The sequence below is a fragment of the Ascaphus truei genome, chromosome 16, assembly GCF_040206685.1.
Source record: "Ascaphus truei isolate aAscTru1 chromosome 16, aAscTru1.hap1, whole genome shotgun sequence".
In the NCBI taxonomy this organism is placed as follows: domain Eukaryota; kingdom Metazoa; phylum Chordata; class Amphibia; order Anura; family Ascaphidae; genus Ascaphus; species Ascaphus truei.
In genome coordinates this window covers 47,490,605-47,512,602 of record NC_134498.1, presented here as the reverse complement: position 1 = coordinate 47,512,602, position 21,998 = coordinate 47,490,605, and the positions used below count along the sequence as shown (strand labels likewise).

Here is a 21,998-nt window from a genome sequence, read left to right as displayed (position 1 = left end):
ATTGTAAGAAGCTGGAGCTGCATTTAAAGCAGGAATGCTACACCCCCCGTTTAAAAACAAGTCTTATTTGTATATGTAACGCCTGTGATAATGTATAATTCTACATTCTGACCTAAACTGGCAATGGTTTGGTGCCCCTGTTACAAAGTTAAATGGTGGGATTCACTAGATAGTGTGCGCAAAGAAACGTTCCCTTAAATGCACACCCCTAGCAATTAGAATATAACTTTTAATAGTGTTACTTAAAACATATATTACAGATTGTAAGTGTAACAGTAATTAAAAAAATCAAAATAGCAACGGTGAGACGAAATACCAGTAGCCCTTACTGAATAAACACTCAGACACAGTACAGGCATACCCCGCTTTAAGTACACTCACTTTAAGTACACTCGCGAGTAAGTACATATCGCCCAATAGGCAAACGACAGCTCACGCATGCGCCTGTCATCACGTCCTGAACAGCAATACCGGCTCCCTACCTGTACCGAAGCTGTGCGCAAGCGGGGAGACTATAGAGCCTGTTATAAATGCGTTATTTACATCAGTTATGCACGTATATAACGATTGCAGTACAGTACATGCATCAATAAGTGGGGAAAAGGTCGTGCTTCACTTTAAGTACATTTTCACTTTACATACATGCTCCGGTCCCATTGCGTACGTTAATGCGGGGTATGCCTGTATATACTACTTGTCAGGTGGTAGGGAGTTGGAGGTAAAATTCAGCGCTGATGGACTCACCAGCACAGAACAGAGACAAGGCTCAGTAATGCACCTATACAGTACATTCTAATCATCTAAAGACCCCAATATAATACTTGCTTATAGGTCTGAAAAGGTGCAACTGATTATAACATTATACCATGAACAGTCCTCTCTTCTCCGACAACCCCATGAAGAGGTTAGCGTAACTAGGAACGCCTATCCCTGTGTCATCGGGACGGACTATCACTGCAACGCTCACTGTGGTGGGAGCGACACAGCTGACCCAGAAGTTCTCTGTGGTGAGAGGAGCGCCTGAACAGCAGAGAGGTGTGCGCATCCTGCTTCCGATACACGGAGTGTTTGCCGCGATCATCTGCCCCCCCCTGCACAGAGACGGGACACTGTTCTACACCGCAGGTTCAGCTGGGGTCCTGCTGCAGTTGTTGGCAATTGAGATATTATCTCATACAGGCGATTTTATTTCATCCGTTTGTGAGTGCGCAGTTCATATTTTATTCCAGTCCCATATAAAATTGTTAACCTTACTACACTATCAGTGCGCCTGTTTTTTGTTTGTTTTTCCTTTATTTATATACTAGCTGAGAGACCCGGCGTTGCCCGGGATGTAAATGCGTAATAGGTAGTATTATTTATAAATGGTGGAACAATAGGTGACTATTTGTTGTAAAGGTTGGATAATAATGTTGAAAAGAAAGTTGGAAGAAAATGTAATACGATGTTGTATAAAAATGGTTTATTGTAAACACACCACAGTACAATGTATATTTTGGTGACATAAGTGATGTGAAAATGTGAGGCGTGTGTCCTGCTAGGGTGTGAGTGTGTGTGAGGCGGCGGGTGGGTGTTCAGTACGGGTGGCGCGTGGGTAGTGAGTGCTGGCTGTGGGTCGGGGTCCTGCTAGGGTGTGAGGCGGCGGGTGTGTGGCGAGTGCGGGTGACAGCTGGTCAGTGATATTGTTGCGTAGGGGCAGGATGCGGCAGGTGTGTGTCGAGTGTGTGGGGTGGGTGAGAGGCGGCGGGTGTGTGTCGAGTGTGGCGGGTGTCTGTTGAGTGCGTGCGGCGGCTGTGTGGCGCAGGGGTGTGAGCGGTGGGCGGGTGAAAGGCAGAGGCAGGAGGGCGGACGAAAGGCATTGAAGGAGGGGAGGTGAGGTTGGAGGGGTGGTGAGGGGAGGTGAAGGGGGGCGGAGGGGAGGTCGGAGGGGAGGTGAGGAGGATGGGTGGTGAGGGGGGGGGTGTTGGGGGATGGTGAGGGGAGGTGAAGGGGGGGCGGAGGGGAGGTGAAGGGGGGGCGGAGGGGAGGTGAAGGGGGGGCGGAGGGGAGGTGAAGGGGGGGCGGAGGGGAGGTGAAGGGGGGGCAGAGGGGGTAGGTGGGAAGGGTGGAGGTGGGGGGCTGGGGGGGAGGGGGGAGGTGAAGGGGGGGTGAGGGTAGATGAAGGGGGGGTGGTAAGGGGGGGAGGTGGTGGGAAGGGGGGGAGGTGGTGGGAAGGTGGGAAGGGGGGGGGTGGTGGGAAGGTGGGGGGTGGTGGGAAGGAGGGAAGGGGGGGAGGTGGTGGGAAGGGGGGGGAGGTGGTGGGAAGGGGGGGAGGTGGTAGGAAGGTGGGAAGGTTGTAAGGGGGGAGTGAAGGGAAGGTGAAGGGGGGTGAAGGTGGGGGTGGAGGGGGCGGTGAATGTGGGGGTGGAGGGGAGGTGAAGGTAGGGGTGGAGGGGAGGTGAAGCGGGGGTGGAGGGGAGGTGAAGCGGGGGTGGAGGGAAGGTGGGAAGGGGGGGGGGAAGGTTGTAAGGGGGGAGTGAAGGGAAGGTGAAGGGGGGTGAAGGTGGGGGTGAAGGAGGGTGAAGGTGGGGGTGGAGGGGGCGGTGAATGTGGGGGTGGAGGGGAGGTGAAGCGGGGGTGGAGGAGAGGTGAAGCGGGGGTGGAGTGGAGGTGAAGCGGGGGTGGAGGGGAGGTGAAGCGGGGGTGGAGGGGGGGTGGAGGTGAGGTGAAGGGGGGTGGAGGAGGGGAGGTGAAGGGGTGGAGGTGAAGGGGAGGGGTGGAGGGGAGGTGAAGGGGGGGGGTGGAGGGGAGGTGAAGGGGAGGTGAAGGGGGGGGTGGTGGAGGGGAAGTGAAGGGGGGGGTGGAGGGGGGGGTGGAGGGGAGGGAGTGAAGGGGAGGTGAAGGGGGGGTGGAGGGGAGGTGAAGGGGGGGGTGGAGGGGAGGTGAAGTGGAGGTTAAGGGGGGGGTGGGGGGGAGGTTAAGGGGGGGTGGGGGGGAGGTTAAGGGGGGTTAAGGGGGGGGTGGAGGGGAGGTTGGAGGGGAGGTGAAGGTGGGGTGAAGTGGAGGTGAAGGGGGGTGGAGGGGGGGAGGGGAGGTGGAGGGGAGGTGGAAGGGAGGGGAGGTGGAAGGGAGGGGAAGTGGAGTGAGGGGTGGGTGAGGGGAGGTGAAGGCCGCTCCCTCACCCGTCCGGCCGTTCCCTCACTCGTCCGGCAGCTCCCTCACCCGTCCGGCCGCTCCCTCACCCGTCCGGCAGGTCCCACGTGGATCTGGGGCGGGAGGCAGCGTGTTGTGGCCGCTCCCCCGCTGTGTCCCTGGCGCGCGCTCGCTCCTCCGCTGACTGTAGTGGCGCCGGGGGGGGGGGGGGTATCGGGGAGACACTGACACTGGAGGGGAGGGGGGTGTGGAGGGGAGGTGAAGGGAGGTGAAGGGGGGTGGAAGGGAAGTGAAGGCCGCTCACTCACCCATCCGGCAGGTCCCACGTGGATCTGAGGCGGGAGGCAGTGTGTTGTGGCCGCTCCCCCGCTGTGTCCCGGGCGCCGCCATCTTGTGTACTCGGCGCCGTGAGGCAGGCTGCCTGGCCACTGGCTGTTCCCCCGCCGGGGAGGGGAAGTGAGTGAGTGAGGGAAGGTGAAGGCCGCTCACTCACCCGTCCGGCCGCTCCCTCACCCGTCCGGCCGCACCCTCACCCGTCCGGCAGCTCCCTCACCCGTCCGGCCGCTCCCACGTGGAGGGGGGGGGGGTGAAAGCGCGGGAAACAGGGAGAGGCGGAGGAAGAGGCGGAGCCTCCGGGACCGGTGGGGAAGAGAGCGGGAGATGTGCTGCTAACACTGTGAGCCCCGCTAATGTATGTAATACTGTGTGTGTGTGGGGGGGTGGGGGGGGGGAGAGATGGAGGGGGGGGTTGTGTGTGTTTAGTGATGTGTGTGTGTGTGTATAGTTTTGTGTGTGTGTGTGTGTGTGTGTGTGTGTATAGTGATGTGTGTGTGTATAGTGATGTGTGTGTGTGTGTGTGTGTGTATAGTGGTGTGTGTGTGTGTGTGTGTGTGTGTATAGTGATGTGTGTGTGTGTGTGTGTGTGTGTGTGTGTGTGTGTGTGTGTGTGTGTGTGTGTGTGTGTGTGTGTGTGTGTGTGTGTCTGTGTGTATAGTGATGTGTGTGTATAGTGATGTGTGTGTTTGCCCTTCACTCCGCCTCAGGCCAATGAGAGGTGTGCGGGGGCGGGCGGCCCAAGGGAGCAATCTCATTGGCCTGGCCCAAGGTCCAATGAGATTGCCGCTAGGGACACGGGGAGGGGCACAGGGAGACACATACAGACCCGGACACATAGGACACTTTCAGAAATATATAGTAGATATAGTAGATATATATATATATATATATACAGTGGTCGACAAATCACCAAAAAATCTACTCGCCGTACACAAAAATCCACTCGCCACCTAGTACCGCACGTGTGCTGCTTGAGCCAATAGGAGCTCGCCACGATGTTAAATCCACTCGCCCGGGGCGTGCAAATGTATAGGTTTGTCGAACACTGTATATATATATATATATATATATATATATATATATATATATATATATATTAGTGTATGTGGCAAATGTAAGGTGACCATAAATTGGCAACTCCAACAAAGATCTTGCACTGCTTGGGAGGTGGCTAAAACCTGCTATAGAAATCAAAGGATGCTTTAAAACTCATTAAAAATGTAATAATAATAATAATAAATGTAGTATTATCTAATACTACAACTGATTTATTTAATTTAAAAAAATCATCGGATTTCATGTTTTGCTGCTTTAAATTGCGAATCGAAGAACAAGGCAGTAACATAGAATAAAGGATATAAATAATTGAGAGGTTGAGGTGACGTTGTATTTCTCGTATTTCCGCTTGTGCATCAATCTCTGAAACAGGAAATGTCGCTGTAAGTGGCCACGAGCAATTGGCAGATTTGATGCGTGTGAAACGGATACTGGCGTCTAATTACTCTGGAGCTGATTACTGCAGCGCTGATTTATTTAAATAACACATACCTGTGGGTTGTTGCTGGGATTGCTCCGTTAATTGGATGCGATTGGAGTTTTTCCTTTCATATTTCAGGTGCCGTTCTTTTTCACCGGTTTTACTCCGTTTTCAGTGAATTACTCCTATTGGGGTGTGTATCCAAATCTCGTGGCTGCAAAAGTGGAGCAAAAATGTGCATGAAAATGGCCAGGACCCTCTAATAACCTTGTTGTATTGTGTTTCTGAGACTGGTTCACCACATTGCACATTAAACTCTTCGATTCCAGATGGGTCAGACAAGATTAGGCCGCTCCTTGTTTAATCCTCTGGTTGCCGGAGAGATCACGGCACCTTCTGGCAAAGCGCGGTCACATAACTGCGGCCCCCCTTAACCCACGAATGGAAGAGGGGGCGGCCTTCTCTTTCATTTCCCTTCACTTCAGATCCCAGGACGCGATCTAAGCTGAAAAGAAAGCTTCCTTTGGCCACTGCATTGTGGGGCCGCTAGAGGGCCCGACCCCCTGATGTAGCGCAGATCTGCTTAACTCCAGCCCGCAAGGGCCACCAGTAGGTCAGGTTTTCAGGATATCCCTGCTTCAGCACAGATGGATCAATTTTGACTGAGACACTGATTGATCCACCTGTGCTGAAGCAGGGATAATCGTAAACCCTGACCTGTTGGTGACCCATGAGGACTGGAGTTCGCCAGTCAATGACCAACCAACTGACTGGACCACCTGTGCTGAAGCAGGGATATCCGTAAACCCTGATCAGTTGGTAGCTCTTGAGGACTGGAGTTGCCCCACCCCTGACGTTGTGACTACGTCTTGAGGCACCCAAAGGGTTATAGCCGCTCTGAAGCCCCCCGCACTGTGTGACGCTTGTTTCTTATTAAAGGAGCTTTGCGAGGACCCTCGGCTGCTTGTGGATGGGATCAGCGCGCACGATTTGCACCAGGGCAAGCTGGGGAACTGCTGGTTTGTGGCCGCCTGCTCCTGTTTGGCTCTCAAGAAACCTCTCTGGGAAAAGGTGCCAGCCGTCGATTAACTCAACCAGATAACGTTGGGGCTCTCACTGCGGTGAAAGGTCCCATAACTAAGGAGTTGTGCTGCTACAGAAAGGAGGAAAATCCTCTCCTGGTACAAAAGAGAGTCGAGAAACTGGAATTATTGTAGTATATTTATGCTATGATTATTTAAAAAAGTTCCTTATTAAGATAAACTCCCTTATCTTCAAAATGAAAGGTAGACAAATGAAGACACACAGACAGACTAGATGTGGGGAAGGTGCTTTGAAAATCCCAATATCTATCTTCTGTCACTTTTTGCACAAGTAATTTATTCTCACAGACAAATCATGAGATTATCACACTCTCCCACTTCAGAGACTAACACTGTGCCCACCTAGGTTTACCTCCTCCTCCTTCAGGTGCCATTTGATTTCCTAACAGAGAGCAGGGGAATGTTTTTAAATGAGGCTAACAACACATTATGTTGCACCCTGAATGGTCTCCTGTCTTCTAGGTGATTCCACAGTGGAAGAAACAGGAGTGGAACCCAAGAAGACCACACAGATACGCAGGGATCTTCCACTTCCAGTTCTGGTGTTTGGGAGACTGGATAGACGTCGTCATTGATGACCATCTGCCAACCGTGGACGGGAGTTTGATCTATTGCCATTCCAATGTGCAGAATGAGTTCTGGAGCGCGCTGCTGGAGAAGGCCTACGCCAAGTGAGAGCTTGTCCAGTCTACACACCCGGGGCTGGGACCAGTTCCAGTGAAACACTTTGGGGCTGGAAGGGAGGGGACGTGATTGTGCTGCAATATTAGCACCAAAGGGCTTAATCTGCAGCCTGCGTACCACTGAAGAGACAAAAGGTTAAGACACGGTGGTTCATGCATAATAGATGGTTATTTATCAAAGTCTCAAAGCTGCATAAAATGGGGTAACAGTGATGTAAAAAATCACCAGATGTAGCAACGCTGTTTATCACCTTAAATCTGGTGCTGGTTTGTGCACTGTACTGGTTTGTGCACTGTACTGGTTTATAACCCAGGTGAGATTGTGGCTTCTTCGCTTCACCACACACCACACACCACACACCACACACCACACACCACACACCACACACCACACACCACACACCACACACCACACACCACACACCACACACCACACACACCACACACCACACACCACACACCAATTACTAGGGTTAATGGTTCAATAAAACCGCACCAGATCAATTAAAGAAACAAGTCCCCTGGAAAGTGTGGGTGTGATTGACAGGTAGTGTCATGTGTTTGCCCACAGGCTGGCCGGGTCCTACGAGGCTCTTGATGGTGGTAACGCGGCCGATGCAATTGAGGATTTTACTGGGGCAGTTACAGAAAGTTTCGACCTAGGCAAAGGGCAGTATCGAGTTAACCTGATTGAGCAGACAAAGCTGTTTGAGGATCTATTGAAAGTTCACAAAAGAGGAGGGTTAATCAGCTGCTCCATCAAGGTAAGAACAAGCGTGGAGTTCAAAGGTTGGTTCAATCAACAGTCCCATAAGAGAGAGAACATGGCTGACCCAGTTACAGCTTGCACTGCCTGACCCAGCTACAGCTTGCACTGCCTGATACAGCTTGCACTGCCTGATCCAGCTACAGCTTGCACTGCCTGACCCAGCTACAGTGTGCACTGCCTGATCTCGCTACAGCTTGCACTGCCTGATCCAGCTACAGCTTGCACTGCCTGATCCAGCTACAGCTTGCACTGCCTGATACAGCTACAGCTTGCACTGCCTGATACAGCTACAGCTTGCACTGCCTGACCCAGCTACAGCTTGCACTGCCTGACCCAGCTACAGCTTGCACTGCCTGATCCAGCTACAGCTTGCACTGCCTGACCCAGCTACAGCTTGCACTGCCTGACCCAGCTACAGCTTGCACTGCCTGACCCAGCTACAGCTTGCACTGCCTGATCCAGCTACAGCTTGCACTGCCTGACCCAGCTACAGCTTGCACTGCCTGACCCAGCTACAGCTTGCACTGCCTGACCCAGCTACAGCTTGCACTGCCTGATACAGCTACAGCTTGCACTGCCTGACCCAGCTACAGCTTGCACTGCCTGACCCAGCTACAGTGTGCACTGCCTGATCTCGCTACAGCTTGTACTGCCTGATACAGCTACAGTGTGCACTGCCTGATCCAGCTACAGCTTGCACTGCCTGACCCAGCTACAGCTTGCACTGCCTGACCCAGCTACAGTGTGCACTGCCTGACCCAGCTACAGCATGCACTGCCTGATACAGCTACAGCTTGCACCGCCTGATACAGCTACAGCTTGCACTGCCTGATCCAGCTACAGCTTGCACTGCCTGATACAGCTACAGCTTGCACTGCCTGATCCAGCTACAGCTTGCACTGTCTGATCCAGCTACAGCTTGCACTGCCTGATCCCGCTACAGCTTGCACTGCCTGACCCAGAGACAGCTTGCACTGCCTGACCAAGCTACAGCTTGCACTGCCTGATCTCGCTACAGCTTGTACTGCCTGATACAGCTACAGTGTGCACTGCCTGATCCAGCTACAGCTTGCACTGCCTGACCCAGCTACAGCTTGCACTGCCTGACCCAGCTACAGCTTGCACTGCCTGACCCAGCTACAGCTTGCACTGCCTGATCCAGCTACAGCTTGCACTGCCTGACCCAGCTACAGCTTGCACTGCCTGACCCAGCTACAGCTTGCACTGCCTGACCCAGCTACAGCTTGCACTGCCTGATCCAGCTACAGCTTGCACTGCCTGACCCAGCTACAGCTTGCACTGCCTGACCCAGCTACAGTGTGCACTGCCTGATCTCGCTACAGCTTGCACTGCCTGACCCAGCTACAGCTTGCACTGCCTGACCCAGCTACAGCTTGCACTGCCTGACCCAGCTACAGCTTGCACTGCCTGACCCAGCTACAGCTTGCACTGCCTGACCCAGCTACAGCTTGCACTGCCTGACCCAGCTACAGTGTGCACTGCCTGACCCAGCTACAGCTTGCACTGCCTGACCCAGCTACAGTGTGCACTGCCTGACCCAGCTACAGCATGCACTGCCTGATACAGCTACAGCTTGCACTGCCTGATACAGCTACAGCTTGCACTGCCTGACCCAGCTACAGCTTGCACTGCCTGACCCAGCTACAGCTTGCACTGCCTGACCCAGCTACAGCTTGCACTGCCTGACCCAGCTACAGCTTGCACTGCCTGACCCAGCTACAGCTTGCACTGCCTGATACAGCTACAGCTTGCACTGCCTGATACAGCTACAGCTTGCACTGCCTGACCCAGCTACAGCTTGCGCTGCCTGACCCAGCTACAGCTTGCACTGCCTGATCTCGCTACAGCTTGCACGGCCTGATCCAGCTACAGCTTGTACTGCCTGATACAGCTACAGTGTGCACTGCCTGATCCAGCTACAGCTTGCACTGCCTGACCCAGCTACAGTGTGCACTGCCTGACCCAGCTACAGCTTGCACCGCCTGACCCAGCTACAGCATGCACTGCCTGACCCAGCTACAGCTTGCACCGCCTGACCCAGCTACAGCATGCACTGCCTGATACAGCTACAGCTTGCACCGCCTGACTCAGCTACAGCTTGCACCGCCTGACCCAGCTACAGCATGCACTGCCTGATACAGCTTGCACTGCCTGATACAGCATGCACTGCCTGACCCAGCTACAGCTTGCACTGCCTGACCCAGCTACAGCTTGCACCGCCTGACCCAGCTACAGCATGCACTGCCTGATACAGCTTGCACTGCCTGATACAGCATGCACTGCCTGACCCAGCTACAGCTTGCACCGCCTGACCCAGCAACAGCATGCACTGCCTGATACAGCTACAGCTTGCACTGTCTGACCCGCTACAGCTTGCACCGCCTGGCCCAGCTACAGCTTGCACTGCCTGATCCAGCTACAGCTTGCACTGCCTGATCCAGCTACAGCTTGCACTGCCTGATCCAGCTACAGCTTGCACTGCCTGATCCAGCTACAGCTTGCACTGCCTGACCCAGCTACAGCTTGCACTGCCTGATCCAGCTACAGCTTGCACTGCCTGATCCCGCTACAGCTTGCACTGCCTGATCCAGCTACAGCTTGCACTGCCTGATCCAGCTACAGCTTGCACTGCCTGATCCAGCTACAGCTTGCACTGCCTGATCCAGCTACAGCGTGCACTGCCTGACCCAGCTACAGCTTGCACTGCCTGATCCAGCTACAGCTTGCACTGCCTGATCCCGCTACAGCTTGCACTGCCTGATCCAGCTACAGCTTGCACTGCCTGATCCAGCTACAGCGTGCACTGCCTGATCCAGCTACAGCTTGCACTGCCTGGCCCAGCTACAGCTTGCACTGCCTGACCCAGCTACAGCTAGCACTGCCTGACCCAGCTACAGCTTGCACTGCCTGACCCAGCTACAGCTTGCACTGCCTGACCCAGCTACAGTGTGCACCGCCTGACCCAGCTACAGCTTGCACTGCCTGATCCAGCTACAGCTTGCACCGCCTGACCCAGCTACAGCTTGCACCGCCTGATCCAGCTACAGCTTGCACTGTCTGATCCAGCTACAGCTTGCACTGCCTGATCCCGCTACAGCTTGCACTGCCTGACCCAGAGACAGCTTGCACTGCCTGACCCAGCTACAGCTTGCACTGCCTGACCCAGCTACAGCTCGCACTGCCTGACCCAGCTACAGTGTGCACTGCCTGATCCAGCTACAGCCTGCACTGCCTGATTCCGCTACAGCTTGCACTGCCTGACCCAGAGACAGCTTGCACTGCCTGACCCAGCTACAGCTTGCACTGCCTGATCCAGCTACAGCTTGTGCTGCCTGACCCAGCTACAGCTTGCACTGCCTGATACAGCTACAGCTTGCACTGCCTGACCCAGCTACAGCTTGCACTGCCTGATCCAGCTACAGCTTGCACTGCCTGATACAGCTTGCACTGCCTGACCCAGCTACAGCTTGCACTGCCTGATCCAGCTACAGCTTGCACTGCCTGACCCAGCTACAGCTTGCACTGCCTGATACAGCTACAGCTTGCACTGCCTGACCCAGCTACAGCTTGCACTGCCTGATCCAGCTACAGCTTGCACTGCCTGACCCAGCTACAGCTTGCACTGCCTGACCCAGCTACAGCTTGCACTGCCTGACCCAGCTACAGCTTGCACTGCCTGATACAGCTACAGCTTGCACTGCCTGACCCAGCTACAGCTTGCACTGCCTGACCCAGCTACAGCTTGCACCGCCTGATACAGCTTGCACTGCCTGACCCAGCTACAGCTTGCACTGCCTGATACAGCTACAGCTTGCACTGCCTGATCCCGCTACAGCTTGCACTGCCTGATCCAGCTACAGCATGCACTGCCTGACCCAGCTACAGCTTGCACCACCTGATACAGCTACAGCTTGCACTGCCTGACCCAGCTACAGCTTGCACCACCTGATACAGCTACAGCTTGCACTGCCTGACCCAGCTACAGCTTGCGCTGCCTGACCCAGCTACAGCTTGCACTGCCTGATCTCGCTACAGCTTGCACGGCCTGATCCAGCTACAGCTTGTACTGCCTGATACAGCTACAGTGTGCACTGCCTGATCCAGCTACAGCTTGCACTGCCTGACCCAGCTACAGTGTGCACTGCCTGACCCAGCTACAGCTTGCACCGCCTGACCCAGCTACAGCATGCACTGCCTGACCCAGCTACAGCTTGCACCGCCTGACCCAGCTACAGCATGCACTGCCTGATACAGCTACAGCTTGCACCGCCTGACCCAGCTACAGCTTGCACCGCCTGACCCAGCTACAGCATGCACTGCCTGATACAGCTTGCACTGCCTGATACAGCATGCACTGCCTGACCCAGCTACAGCTTGCACCGCCTGACCCAGCTACAGCATGCACTGCCTGATACAGCTTGCACTGCCTGATACAGCATGCACTGCCTGACCCAGCTACAGCTTGCACCGCCTGACCCAGCTACAGCATGCACTGCCTGATACAGCTACAGCTTGCACTGTCTGACCCGCTACAGCTTGCACCGCCTGGCCCAGCTACAGCTTGCACTGCCTGATCCAGCTACAGCTTGCACTGCCTGATCCAGCTACAGCTTGCACTGCCTGATCCAGCTACAGCTTGCACTGCCTGATCCAGCTACAGCTTGCACTGCCTGACCCAGCTACAGCTTGCACTGCCTGATCCAGCTACAGCTTGCACTGCCTGACCCAGCTACAGCTTGCACTGCCTGACCCAGCTACAGCTTGCACTGCCTGATCCAGCTACAGCTTGCACTGCCTGATCCCGCTACAGCTTGCACTGCCTGATCCAGCTACAGCTTGCACTGCCTGATCCAGCTACAGCTTGCACTGCCTGATCCAGCTACAGCTTGCACTGCCTGATCCAGCTACAGCGTGCACTGCCTGACCCAGCTACAGCTTGCACTGCCTGATCCAGCTACAGCTTGCACTGCCTGATCCCGCTACAGCTTGCACTGCCTGATCCAGCTACAGCTTGCACTGCCTGATCCAGCTACAGCGTGCACTGCCTGATCCAGCTACAGCTTGCACTGCCTGGCCCAGCTACAGCTTGCACTGCCTGACCCAGCTACAGCTAGCACTGCCTGACCCAGCTACAGCTTGCACTGCCTGACCCAGCTACAGCTTGCACTGCCTGACCCAGCTACAGTGTGCACCGCCTGACCCAGCTACAGCTTGCACTGCCTGATCCAGCTACAGCTTGCACCGCCTGACCCAGCTACAGCTTGCACCGCCTGATCCAGCTACAGCTTGCACTGTCTGATCCAGCTACAGCTTGCACTGCCTGATCCCGCTACAGCTTGCACTGCCTGACCCAGAGACAGCTTGCACTGCCTGACCCAGCTACAGCTTGCACTGCCTGACCCAGCTACAGCTCGCACTGCCTGACCCAGCTACAGTGTGCACTGCCTGATCCAGCTACAGCCTGCACTGCCTGATTCCGCTACAGCTTGCACTGCCTGACCCAGAGACAGCTTGCACTGCCTGACCCAGCTACAGCTTGCACTGCCTGATCCAGCTACAGCTTGTGCTGCCTGACCCAGCTACAGCTTGCACTGCCTGATACAGCTACAGCTTGCACTGCCTGACCCAGCTACAGCTTGCACTGCCTGATCCAGCTACAGCTTGCACTGCCTGATACAGCTTGCACTGCCTGACCCAGCTACAGCTTGCACTGCCTGATCCAGCTACAGCTTGCACTGCCTGACCCAGCTACAGCTTGCACTGCCTGATACAGCTACAGCTTGCACTGCCTGACCCAGCTACAGCTTGCACCACCTGATACAGCTACAGCTTGCACTGCCTGACCCAGCTACAGCTTGCGCTGCCTGACCCAGCTACAGCTTGCACTGCCTGATCTCGCTACAGCTTGCACGGCCTGATCCAGCTACAGCTTGTACTGCCTGATACAGCTACAGTGTGCACTGCCTGATCCAGCTACAGCTTGCACTGCCTGACCCAGCTACAGTGTGCACTGCCTGACCCAGCTACAGCTTGCACCGCCTGACCCAGCTACAGCATGCACTGCCTGACCCAGCTACAGCTTGCACCGCCTGACCCAGCTACAGCATGCACTGCCTGATACAGCTACAGCTTGCACCGCCTGACCCAGCTACAGCTTGCACCGCCTGACCCAGCTACAGCATGCACTGCCTGATACAGCTTGGACTGCCTGATACAGCATGCACTGCCTGACCCAGCTACAGCTTGCACTGCCTGACCCAGCTACAGCTTGCACCGCCTGACCCAGCTACAGCATGCACTGCCTGATACAGCTTGCACTGCCTGATACAGCATGCACTGCCTGACCCAGCTACAGCTTGCACCGCCTGACCCAGCTACAGCATGCACTGCCTGATACCGCTACAGCTTGCACTGTCTGACCCGCTACAGCTTGCACCGCCTGGCCCAGCTACAGCTTGCACTGCCTGATCCAGCTACAGCTTGCACTGCCTGATCCAGCTACAGCTTGCACTGCCTGATCCAGCTACAGCTTGCACTGCCTGATCCAGCTACAGCTTGCACTGCCTGACCCAGCTACAGCTTGCACTGCCTGATCCAGCTACAGCTTGCACTGCCTGATCCCGCTACAGCTTGCACTGCCTGATCCAGCTACAGCTTGCACTGCCTGATCCAGCTACAGCTTGCACTGCCTGATCCAGCTACAGCTTGCACTGCCTGATCCAGCTACAGCGTGCACTGCCTGACCCAGCTACAGCTTGCACTGCCTGATCCAGCTACAGCTTGCACTGCCTGATCCCGCTACAGCTTGCACTGCCTGATCCAGCTACAGCTTGCACTGCCTGATCCCGCTACAGCTTGCACTGCCTGACCCAGAGACAGCTTGCACTGCCTGACCCAGCTACAGCTTGCACTGCCTGACCCAGCTACAGCTCGCACTGCCTGACCCAGCTACAGTGTGCACTGCCTGATCCAGCTACAGCCTGCACTGCCTGATTCCGCTACAGCTTGCACTGCCTGACCCAGAGACAGCTTGCACTGCCTGACCCAGCTACAGCTTGCACTGCCTGATCCAGCTACAGCTTGTGCTGCCTGACCCAGCTACAGCTTGCACTGCCTGATACAGCTACAGCTTGCACTGCCTGACCCAGCTACAGCTTGCACTGCCTGATCCAGCTACAGCTTGCACTGCCTGATACAGCTTGCACTGCCTGACCCAGCTACAGCTTGCACTGCCTGATCCAGCTACAGCTTGCACTGCCTGACCCAGCTACAGCTTGCACTGCCTGACCCAGCTACAGCTTGCACTGCCTGACCCAGCTACAGCTTGCACTGCCTGACCCAGCTACAGCTTGCACCGCCTGATACAGCTTGCACTGCCTGACCCAGCTACAGCTTGCACCACCTGATACAGCTACAGCTTGCACTGCCTGACCCAGCTACAGCTTGCACCGCCTGATACAGCTTGCACTGCCTGACCCAGCTACAGCTTGCACCGCCTGATACAGCTTGCACTGCCTGACCCAGCTACAGCTTGCACCACCTGATACAGCTTGCACCACCTGATACAGCTTGCACTGCCTGACCCAGCTACAGCTTGCACCGCCTGATACAGCTTGCACTGCCTGACCCAGCTACAGCTTGCACCGCCTGATACAGCTTGCACTGCCTGACCCAGCTACAGCTTGCACCACCTGATACAGCTTGCACCACCTGATACAGCTTGCACCGCCTGATACAGCTTGCACTGCCTGGTCCCGCTACAGTTTGCAAATCCTTAACCAGACAGTGTGATGGGTATATTTGTGTTTCATTCTTAATACAACCGATAAATCCATGAGATAAACAGATAAAAAAATCTGCATTCAACAGATCTACACGGGGATCTCAGAGGGGTCCAAGTTACTAATGTTAGGCTGTGTCCTCGGTGACTCAGCCCGTGCGGAGGCGCGCTGAGGCTGAGGGAAAGCGGGTGCTTTCCCTGGCCTTGGTTAGCGCGCCATCCGGGGGCGTGTCGGGGGGCGGGCCAGTGACATCACGGAGCTGGTTCGCCCTCATTGGGCGAGCCGCTCACATGACCGGCCCTGCGCTCCCGTGAGCGCTTAAAACTAAATTTTTCTTAAGACCTACGCTTGCGGAAGCGTGCGCGAGCCCCTGCTAAAGCCGCTCTCATTGCGGCTGCAGGGGCTCACTGGTACGCGTAAGCGCGCCTCAGCACGGCGCTGACCATGTCCGAGGCCTTAGAGCAGAACCAGCGCAAAAAAAAGTTACCTGATTTATCAAAAGGAAAACCCACTTTCTGTGGGAATCCTTTTCTGCCAAAAATCTGGGGCTGGTTTTGCACCCAATTTCCATCAATTTTTCAGCAGAGAGACTTTGATAAATATCGTAAATATCTGCATTAACCCCGCGTAGTAAGCCATTTATTCAAATAAAAAACAAATCCCACTGATTAATCACGTCCTGGTTTTGTAGCAGTTCTGAGCAGTTTTTTCAGATGAGAAATGTTGATAACTTTAACTTTCTATTATTAGTTTATAGTTAGATGTAACTATAGTTAGATGTAATTATGTAACTATAGTTAGATGTAACTATGTACTGTAACTATAGTTAGATGTAATTATGTAACTATAGTTAGATGTAACTATGTACTGTAACTATAGTTAGATGTAACTATGTAACTATAGTTAGATGTAACTATGTACTGTAACTATAGTTAGATGTAACTATGTAACTATAGTTAGATGGCAAATCTTATCAGATACTTTGGGGATTTATAAATGTCTACGGACTGCAATACCAGCACCAGATGTACCAGCACCAGGTTTACCAGCACCACAAAAACCTATTTGTTTCTCATTGGATCTGTTTGTATGATTAATGTCACTCTGTTCCCCCGTTGTACTGCGCGGTGGAATATGTTGGCGCTTTAGAAATAAAGGGTAATAATACTAATGATTCATTGGATGTGTTTTTTCTTACCAGCCATAAGCTATTGATAAATAGCTCCAGATTCATCAAATAATTAGCGTTGGAAATATAACCTGTATCACTGAGCTAAAACGATAAACTCCAAGCTTATTTATCCGACTAGAAAACTGGTTCGGCTTGTATTATACTAAGCGCGTGTGCGCACGCTCGGCAATGAAAAAATGCCTGACTCCTTATGCCAGTGTATCCAGCGCCGACGCGCGCGCACTGCAGACTGTGAAGAAATTAGTATTTTCGAGTGGCCGCCGTGCCACGTGACATTGTGAGCCAATCACAGTGAGGCCTACCCTTGTGACGTCATGGCCACGCCTCCTGGTCACGCACGTCATCGTTTGGCCTATATGCACAACGCGCGCCCCACGTGGGCGCGCAAGCCCCTGCTATAATACAAGCCTTAGATAAACATTCGATCGGTCAAAGAAATAAAATTCCCATCGATTTGTTTCATTGCTAAACGTGGATCCTTCTTTTATTAATAGGCCTCAATGTTTCTTACATTTAAATCAGTCATTACAAGTTGAATGTTTTTTAAGAAGCCATATGGCATAATATAGCCTAGAGTCCTGTCCTCAAGAACCCCCAGCAGGTCAGGATTTAAGTATATTCCTGCTTCAGCACAGGGGAGGGGGCAGTCAAAATGACTGAGCCACTGATTGAGCCACCTGTGCTCCAGTCAACACCAGTCATCAAGGGCCACCAACAGGTCAGGCATTAAGGATATCACTGCTTCAGCACAGGTGGCTGAATCGAAGACTGAGCCACCTGTGCTGAAGAAGAGGCTGATTGAACCATCTGTGCTGAAGCTGGGATATCCTTAGAACCTGACCTGTTGGGGGTTCTTGAGGATGGGAGTTGGGATCCATTGGCCGGGAGAGTGCACCATGTATATTCCACTCAGTGCAACGAACTCCAGGTCACCTGTATGTGTAGCACAGGTCCAGCCCGGTCTCTCTACATGTCTAGCTGTATTGTACTAACGTTTCCAATAGAACAGCAGCTGGGAAACCAAAACCAAGACTGGATTACCATTACCTGCCCGACCTGGAGTCAGTTGGGTAGTATGAATAATGGAAAGCTCCTTGTTTCTGTTCTCCAGGCTTACGCCATCAATGACATGGAGGCGGTGACTCCCCGGGGACTAATAAAGGGCCACGCGTACTCCGTGACGGGGATCAGGAAGGTGCGTCAGGGACAGAAGAGCCTGTTCTCTGGGAAGGCAGAGAAGCTGTTCATGGTTAGAATGAGGAATCCATGGGGCAAACGGGAGTGGAACGGAGCATGGAGCGATGAGTAAGGAAGGACTACAGGCTGTCTACTGGCATATGGTCACCTTTATGGTCATTAAATCTCAAGTAAAGTATTAAAGGAGCAGTCGTTGTGGCTCTCTTTCCGGGGATACCCTGATTCCCGAGATACTTACATTCGTATGGGGAATCTCTCTTCAGTTTAAATATCACAATGCCACACAGGCCAATAGGAAGCCACAAGGGATGACATCACGGCTTCCTATTGGCCCACAGGACATTTAAAGCCGCCATTTTGTGAACCCAGCCAGGGCTCCTAAGAGCGACACCGGCACCCCATACGGAGGTCAGTATCCAGGCCCCGGAGCTGAAATCAACGCGGTTCAGCTCCCCTGCATCAAACCTATTGCAAATAATACGAGCCATGAGGACGGCTGCTTTAAAATACTTCCTTGTCTTGGGGGGCGCCATATTGAATCTGTGATGTCATTAGCTATACTGAATGCATCAACGAGGCTGCAGTGTATTCACATGGCTCAGTGTAACTTATTATTGACTATTTCTCCATACTGGCCAAATCATCCCATTTTTTAAAGGGGAACAAAATTGCTGAAAAACCCTGGATTTTCTATGTTCTCCCTGAAACAAAAATCCCTTCAATGGAGATAAAGAGATCGTCTCCATTTTTCTTCCAAACCACCCAAAAAAAAACAGTTTTTGCCAGTACCTCATTAATACTCATTATCCATGGATACTGTTTAGTTCAAGGGTTTATTATTAGTTTTAATTGCGGAAGAAACAAAATTTGAAATATTTGCTAATTTTTCCAAAAAGTTCATCCTTTTTTATTTTTATTTTTTTTAAAAAAGCGCCCCCAAAAAATAAAAACCACAAAGTGAAAGAAATCCGTGGATGAGCCTTTCCTGGGTGTTCAGAGCAAATTGTTCTCGAATTAAAAAATGTGTTTTCAAGTTCGAATCGACGGCAAAGTTACAAAAATAAGTACAACTAATATTGTGCTCTGTTATTAAGATTTCATTATTTGTCGTGGCAAACAACTGATATTGATTTTTCTAACATTTATTGATTTTTCTTTTTTTCCCCCGGTAAGATCAGAAGAATGGAACAAGGTGAGCGAATCCGAGAAGCTGGCGCTGGGTCTAACCGTTCGAGATGACGGAGAGTTCTGGTGAGAGAAAGTTGTACAACCGACAACCAAATATGCGTAGAGTACAGCTCGTTAATAAGCTGAGCATGCTGGGTAATGAGGAGAAATGTACGAAACTTTGTGCATGAGCTGGCGAACTTTGCCAATTTCATCTTGTTCATGTTCTGCGAAAAAAGGTTTACCTGGGGAATATGCTAATTTCAATCATTTGCATACAATTTGCATGCCCATATTTGCATATTTCCCAGGTATCTCAGCTTTGAGGTTTGTTCACAGGTCTCCTTCTCCCTCCACATATCCGGGTTTGGATGGGAATAACGCCACCTTTAGATATGCCTAGTCGGGGTACATCCCTGCGATTACGTTATCAGGCCTCTGCGTTGTCAGGGAGAACGCCGTTTTTCCATATCATTAGCACTAACGGACTTTATAGTTAATGCAAGGACCTCTCTGGCCCCCCAATTTTTTTTTCAGTGTTTGATACCTAGTACTCATATAATTGGTCTTTAAATGCGGTTTAGAAACCTCACAGGTCTCTTCTTTAGATGTGCAGCAAAGTCTGAGAAGGGGACAATATTAATACCCCGAGGGAAGATAGAACAATAAGGGGTTTCTCTGCCTTTGCTGCATTAAATGAGCACTCCAAGCGTGAAAATGTTTTTGCCTTTATTTTATACATAGGGTGGAAGCAGGGGGTCCCTGGAAATGAACCCCGTTAATTTCTGTAGGGGGCGCCGGTATCTCTTTTCAGTTTAAAGCTCCCGCGTCACGCGGGCCAATAGGAAGCCGGACCGGATGACATCACGGCTTCCTATTGGCCCACAGGGTGCGGGAGCATTGAAAAGCGGCCATTACGTGAACCCTGCTAGCCGAGCAGAGCGGCTACAGGCACCCCCCTATGGAGGTAAGTATCTCCGGAAGCAGGGGGTCCCCGAAGATGCAATTAATGGGGTTCAGCTCCAGAAAAACCCCTGGTTCAAACCTGTGTTAAAAATAAACAAATAACGTGATTGACGCTTGTATTGTTTTAAGGACAAAGACGCCTTTGCATACAGGTTAACCCTTTCAGTGCCAGTGGACTCCATTGCGCGTCGCTTTGGCCGCCGTGACATTGTTGCAGAGAGTTTGTGCTTCACATGTGCCGCAGGATGACTTTTGAGGACTGGTGCACGAACTACACCCACGCGGACGTGTGCCGACTCATCAACACCTCGTGTCTGAGCCTCCACAAGACCTGGGAGAAGGAGGAGGCGCGGGGAGCTTGGACCCGAAGCCCCGAGCCGCTCTTAAACCGCAGCGGAGGATGCTTCAATAACAAGGCCACTTTCCTGCAGAATCCCCAGGTGAAGGGGACACGGGAAGGGAAGGGATCACTGGGGAGCTGAAAACAACTGCAGAGCACTGGGTGCAGAGCTCTCAGAATGAACATTTCCCGTGAAAAATCAAGCACAGGGGCGGGCAACTCCTGTCCGCAAGGGCCACCAACTGGTCAGGTTTTCAGGATATCCCTGCTTCAGCCCGGGTGGCTCAACCAGGGCCGCAGTCTTCGACTGCGGCCCTGGTTGAGCCACCCGGGCTGAAGCAGGGATATCCTGAAAACCTGACCAGTTGGTAGCTCTTGAGCACTGGAGTTGGATGCTCCTGTGCTTGTGTCATGTGCATCATTTAAAGGGACAATCCCTCCTAGGACCCAAGTGAACTAATTCCAGTGACGTGTAAGGGGTCTTAGGGTCTTATTGGGGTAACTGATACCTTTTTAACCCAGAGGCCTCGCACGCTCCCCCAGCGTTTTATTTAAATGTTGTGGGGAAGAGCGTGCCCCCCCCCAGAAAAGCCCCCCCCCCCCCCAGTTTGCACCCCTTTGCTATAGATTATGGAATAAAAAGTATTTCTGGCGGCCGTAAATAATGAGAACTGCTCTCACCCGGTTGGCCCCGGCATCGGCTACACTGATTACAAACTCGTGGTATGGAGGACTGTCCATGTCCAGTTGTGTATTAGGCGGGGTTAGGAGGCAGCGTTTGCAGCTTTGCTGCATCGTGCCACTTAATGGTGTCTTGGCGGAAGTGCAGGAATAGTGTTATTGCAGCGGGGTTACAGTCAGGGGCAGGGGACCCCCATACTCCCCTCCCCTCCTGGACATCCTCTTCTGCGCTCAGTTTTAATTGGAAGCCCCCTACTTGTTTCCAGCTGCATTCTCACCCCCTCCCTTCCTTTTCTCGCCCCCTCCCATCCTTTTCTCACCCCCTCCCATCCTTTTCTCACCCCCTCCCATCCTTTTCTCGCCCCCTCCCATCCTTTTCTCGCCCCCTCCCATCCTTTTCTCACCCCCTCCCATCCTTTTCTCGCCCCCTCCCATCCTTTTCTCGCCCCTCCCATCCTTTTCTCGCCCCCTCCCATCCTTTTCTCGCCCCCTCCCATCCTTTTCTCGCCCCCTCCCATCCTTTTCTCGCCCCCTCCCATCCTTTTCTCGCCCCCTCCCATCCTTTTCTCGCCCCCAGTATATATTTGAAGTGGGGAAGGCGGAAGATGAGGTCCTGCTTTCTCTGCAGCAGAAGGACCAGCGCACTCGCAAGAAGGACGGGAAAGGAGACAACTTCATCATCGGCTTCGACATTCTTAAGGTACTGAACTGCGCACAGCGCCTCCCAGCTCTGCGGTTACATGCAGTGCGCGCAGCGCCTCCCAGCTCTGCGGTTACATGCAGTGCACGCAGCACCCACCAGCACTGCGGTTACATGCAGTGCGCACAGCGCCTCCCAGCTCTGCGAATACATGCAGTGCGCACAGCGCCTCCCAGCTCTGCGGTTACATGCAGTGCACGCAGCACCCACCAGCACTGCGGTTACATGCAGTGCGCACAGCGCCTCCCAGCTCTGCGGATACATGCAGTGCGCACAGCGCCTCCCAGCTCTGCGGTTACATGCAGTGCGCACAGCGCCTCCCAGCTCTGCGGTTACATGCAGTGCGCACAGCACCCACCAGCTCTGCGGTTAGATGCAGTGCACGCAGCACCCACCAGCACTGCGGTTACATGCAGTGCGCACAGCGCCTCCCAGCTCTGCGAATACATGCAG

General features: G+C 53.3%; 1 protein-coding gene across 4 annotated transcripts in view; it reads left to right on the top strand.

The window, feature by feature from the left end:
- The window catches only part of CAPN6 (calpain 6), a 52,989-nt gene that overhangs the window by 21,499 nt on the left and 9,492 nt on the right, over nt 1-21,998 (top strand). For 3 of the 4 annotated variants that reach the window (XM_075573471.1, XM_075573468.1, XM_075573470.1), the window contains 7 exons: nt 5,885-6,016; nt 6,511-6,719; nt 7,303-7,495; nt 17,606-17,799; nt 18,865-18,942; nt 20,069-20,264; nt 21,423-21,545. In XM_075573471.1, the coding sequence (XP_075429586.1) occupies nt 5,885-6,016; nt 6,511-6,719; nt 7,303-7,495; nt 17,606-17,799; nt 18,865-18,942; nt 20,069-20,264; nt 21,423-21,545 (1,125 nt within the window). The remainder of the gene's footprint in view (nt 1-5,884; nt 6,017-6,510; nt 6,720-7,302; nt 7,496-17,605; nt 17,800-18,864; nt 18,943-20,068; nt 20,265-21,422; nt 21,546-21,998) is intronic. The other variant, XM_075573472.1, reaches the window with a different exon arrangement.